We start from the raw sequence: 3,428 nt of genomic DNA on the forward strand, positions 1-3,428 counted from the left end.
AAACAACTGGAGGGAACTGTGCCTTTACCCTAGGCACCTTCAGGACAGAAAACAGTAAGGATAGGGGTCACTTTTCTCAGATTCTTCAGGGTTTGGGTCAGGAAACTGAAGGTGATAACCGCAGACCTTTTGCATGGGCCACTGCCCTCCAACTTTCAAGGCCACCACAGTACCTGGCACACAGCAGGCACTCAGTGAAGGGAAATGGAAAAATGAATGAATATTTATACCTGTCAAATAAATTTTACTCTATCCTCACCCACCATCTTCTACATATTGTACTATCTAGTCTACATTTATCCTGAAGAATAACAAGAAACTTACACAGGTTGCAAGTTTTCTAAAAATTGCTGACTTAACCACTTTTCAATTATTCTTTCTGGATTTTCAGTTATTATTGGAAAATAACAAAATAAACAAAGCTAAACAGATTTCTACCTTTTTTTAAAAAAGAACAGTGATATGTTTATTCACGTAACAGAATACCATACGGCAGTTAAAATAAATGACCTAGAGCTATCAATGTGAATAAATCTCAGAAGCATAATGTTAAGCACAAAAAAGCAAACCGCAGAGGATATACAAGGTATGGTACCATTTATACAAAGTCTAAAGGTATGTAAAACTACTGAATATTGCTTAGGGATAGATGCATGGATAGAAAAAAATATAAAGATATTCACAAGAATGATATACCCTCATACTCCAAATACTAGTTACTTCTATGAGGAGGTAAGCAGGTTTCTTTTTGCAGAACTTTTCGGAGCCTTTAACATGTCAATGAGCCTCATGATTCTCCTAGAGAAGTTTATCTTATGCAATGTCTCTCAAACTTATTTGGCCATGGAACCCTTTTCCTGTAGTACTTTATTAACATTGCCTAGAACGGTTTAGGAATGGTAGTATAGTGTTAAAAAGGACAAAAACAAAAAAGCACCTTCAGAAGACCTCAAACTCAGGTCTTTCAGAATCAACGATCTACACTTGCTCAAGTCAGTCTGTATCTTAGTCCCTTAATGCACAAAATGAAATAGTATCAGCCTCTCTCCCCACTTTGAGGGTTCTTTTTTCCGTATTTTCTTTCTATCTTCTCACGCCCCTCTCCTTGTCTCTAAACTTGACTTGAGCCAGTTAAGGAGAACTACAAGAAAAGGAAAGCAGCTTGATGGAGAATGAGAAAGACTGGCAGAAGGGGTTTTCTTTAGACCACATTTTCCTCCCCTTAAGTTTCCCCTTAGTCAACTCAAATGATAAGTCCTTCCTTTTCAATCCCAAATTTAACTTTCCTGGGAATCCCACTTCTCCTTACCTGTAGCTGAGGGGCAGTGTTAAACCCTGGTTCCTTCCCTGGGGCAGCCAGATAGTCTTCACACAGTCAATTACCAACTGAGTCAACTGGACATCAGGCTCCTTGCCAGGTGGACACAGGGTCTCTTCGATGAAGGCCTGGGCAGCCTCAAGCCAGGCTTGCTCCTGAGGAAAGTGAAGCAAGTTCAAACACCTTCCTGACCATCTTGCCCACCAAGGAAACTGGGGAATAATAAAGGAATAGATTTTTTTTAAAAATCAAGACGGAGGACTTCCCTGGTGGCACAGTGGTTAAGAATCCACCTACAGATGCAGGTGACATGGGTTCGATCCCTGGTCCTGGAAGATCCCACATGCCGCGAAGCAACTAAGCTTGTGCGCTACAACTACTGAGCCCGCACACCGCAACTACTGAAGCCCGGGTGCCTAGAGCCTATGCTCTGCAATAAGAGAAGCCCCCGCACTGCAACGAAGAGTAGCCCCCGCTCGCCGCAACCAGAGAAAGCCTGCGTGCAACAACAAAGACCCAACACAGCCAAAAAACAAAAAAAAGTCAACCGGGAAAAAATGAAGATGTAAAGTAAAGCAGTTTAGAGCTTGAAGAAACCTTAGAAGTCTTAGTTTAGCCAATCAACTTAGACAACTGGCCATCCAGCTTTGGTCTTGCCTCTTTCTTTAACAAACCTGTACCGATCCTTAAAGTGCTCAATTAGAATAAATATTCCTTGTGAACTCTTCTTTGAGCATCCCCGGCAGAATGCTGCTCCCTCCTTGGAGCTCCCACAGTACCTTGCACATGGAGCAATGACCACCAGATACAGTGGCAGCCCACCTTCTATGGGGTCTGATTCTAAAGCCAGCAAGTTGAAAAACAAGACTGGTCTAAGGTCACCCTCAAAAAAATTCCTTTAAATTGCTCATAAGGAATAGTACATAACACTGTACAGTAATATGTATATGGAAATGGAAATGTGCCTAATAACAGACATTCCATAAAAGGACATAAGCAGAGAGGCTTCCCTGGTGGCGCAGTGGTTGGGAGTCTGCCTGCCGATGCAGGGGACACGGGTTCACACCCCGGTCCGGGAGGATCCCACATGCCACGGAGCGGCTGGGCCCGTGAGCCATGGCCGCTGAGCCTGCACGTCCGGAGCCTGGGCTCCGCAACGGGAGAGGCCACAGCAGTGAGAGGCCCACGTACCGCAAAAAAGGACATAAGCAGAGTATAATTTTTAAGCATCCCCCTCTTTTTTTAGTGGAGTGTATACATTTGAGTGCCTATAAGCTAAATATATATGAGATACAATCCCACTGGAATTGCTTCCTGTTCTATCTTTGTAGCTAAGATGTGGGCTTCCTAAGGAGGACAGGAACGATCTCTGTATATGTTCCAGATTCTGGGGACATAGTAGCCTTTATATATAGATAACTCTAGGGGAGGGGGCCAGTTTAGCCTACTCCTAGTGCTAAGCAGATTTATTTTAAAATTCTGACAGAGTTCAACAATACTTAATGACGTTTACCCTTCTTGATCCCCAGTGATAATTCAAAACCATTATAGCTCTATCCCTGCTCCTCCAATGCTCCTCCAGTCACTCCTCCACATCCAGTTAACCTTTAGCAGCTTGAAAACAGCTTGAAAAAACAGTGTTCAAGTTCTAGATGACTTCAGTGTCCTTGTGGATGGCCCTATCATTGACTTTCACCTTCACCCCATCTCAGTCAAACACTCTTTTTTTTTTTTTTAACATCTTTATTGGGGTATAATTGCTTTACAATGGTGTTAGTTTCTGCTTTCAGTCAAACACTCTTGTTCATGGCCAGTGTTGTCAAAATTGGACCAGGTTATCACTCAGAACTGCCCACCAACATCAGACTCCCACACTTTTTGCCTTCCTCTCTTGATTTTCTCTTTTAGCTCCTATTCCTGAGGACCTGTCCACTGGCACACTGAATACTACTGTTTCTCAAAGTGGTACTGATGCCTCAGAATCACCAAAGTTCTGTTTAAAATGCAACTGATATTTAGGTGATCCCGTCTATTGACTCAGAATCCAGGAGTGGGTGGGGTGGGGGGAGTTAGCTCCAGAGTGTGTTTTGAACTTGGGTCTTGTGTAGGG

General features: G+C 43.1%; 1 protein-coding gene across 1 annotated transcript in view; it reads right to left on the minus strand.

The window, feature by feature from the left end:
• CTC1 (CST telomere replication complex component 1) overlaps positions 1-3,428 on the minus strand; it is a 19,036-nt gene that overhangs the window by 13,967 nt on the left and 1,641 nt on the right. Inside the window, exon 2 of the mRNA XM_007457816.1 lies at positions 1,310-1,473. Within this exon, the coding sequence (XP_007457878.1) occupies positions 1,310-1,473 (164 nt within the window). The remainder of the gene's footprint in view (positions 1-1,309; positions 1,474-3,428) is intronic.

Source organism: Lipotes vexillifer, unplaced genomic scaffold (assembly GCF_000442215.2).
Source record: "Lipotes vexillifer unplaced genomic scaffold, Lipotes_vexillifer_v1.1 scaffold611, whole genome shotgun sequence".
NCBI classification, from domain to species: domain Eukaryota; kingdom Metazoa; phylum Chordata; class Mammalia; order Artiodactyla; family Lipotidae; genus Lipotes; species Lipotes vexillifer.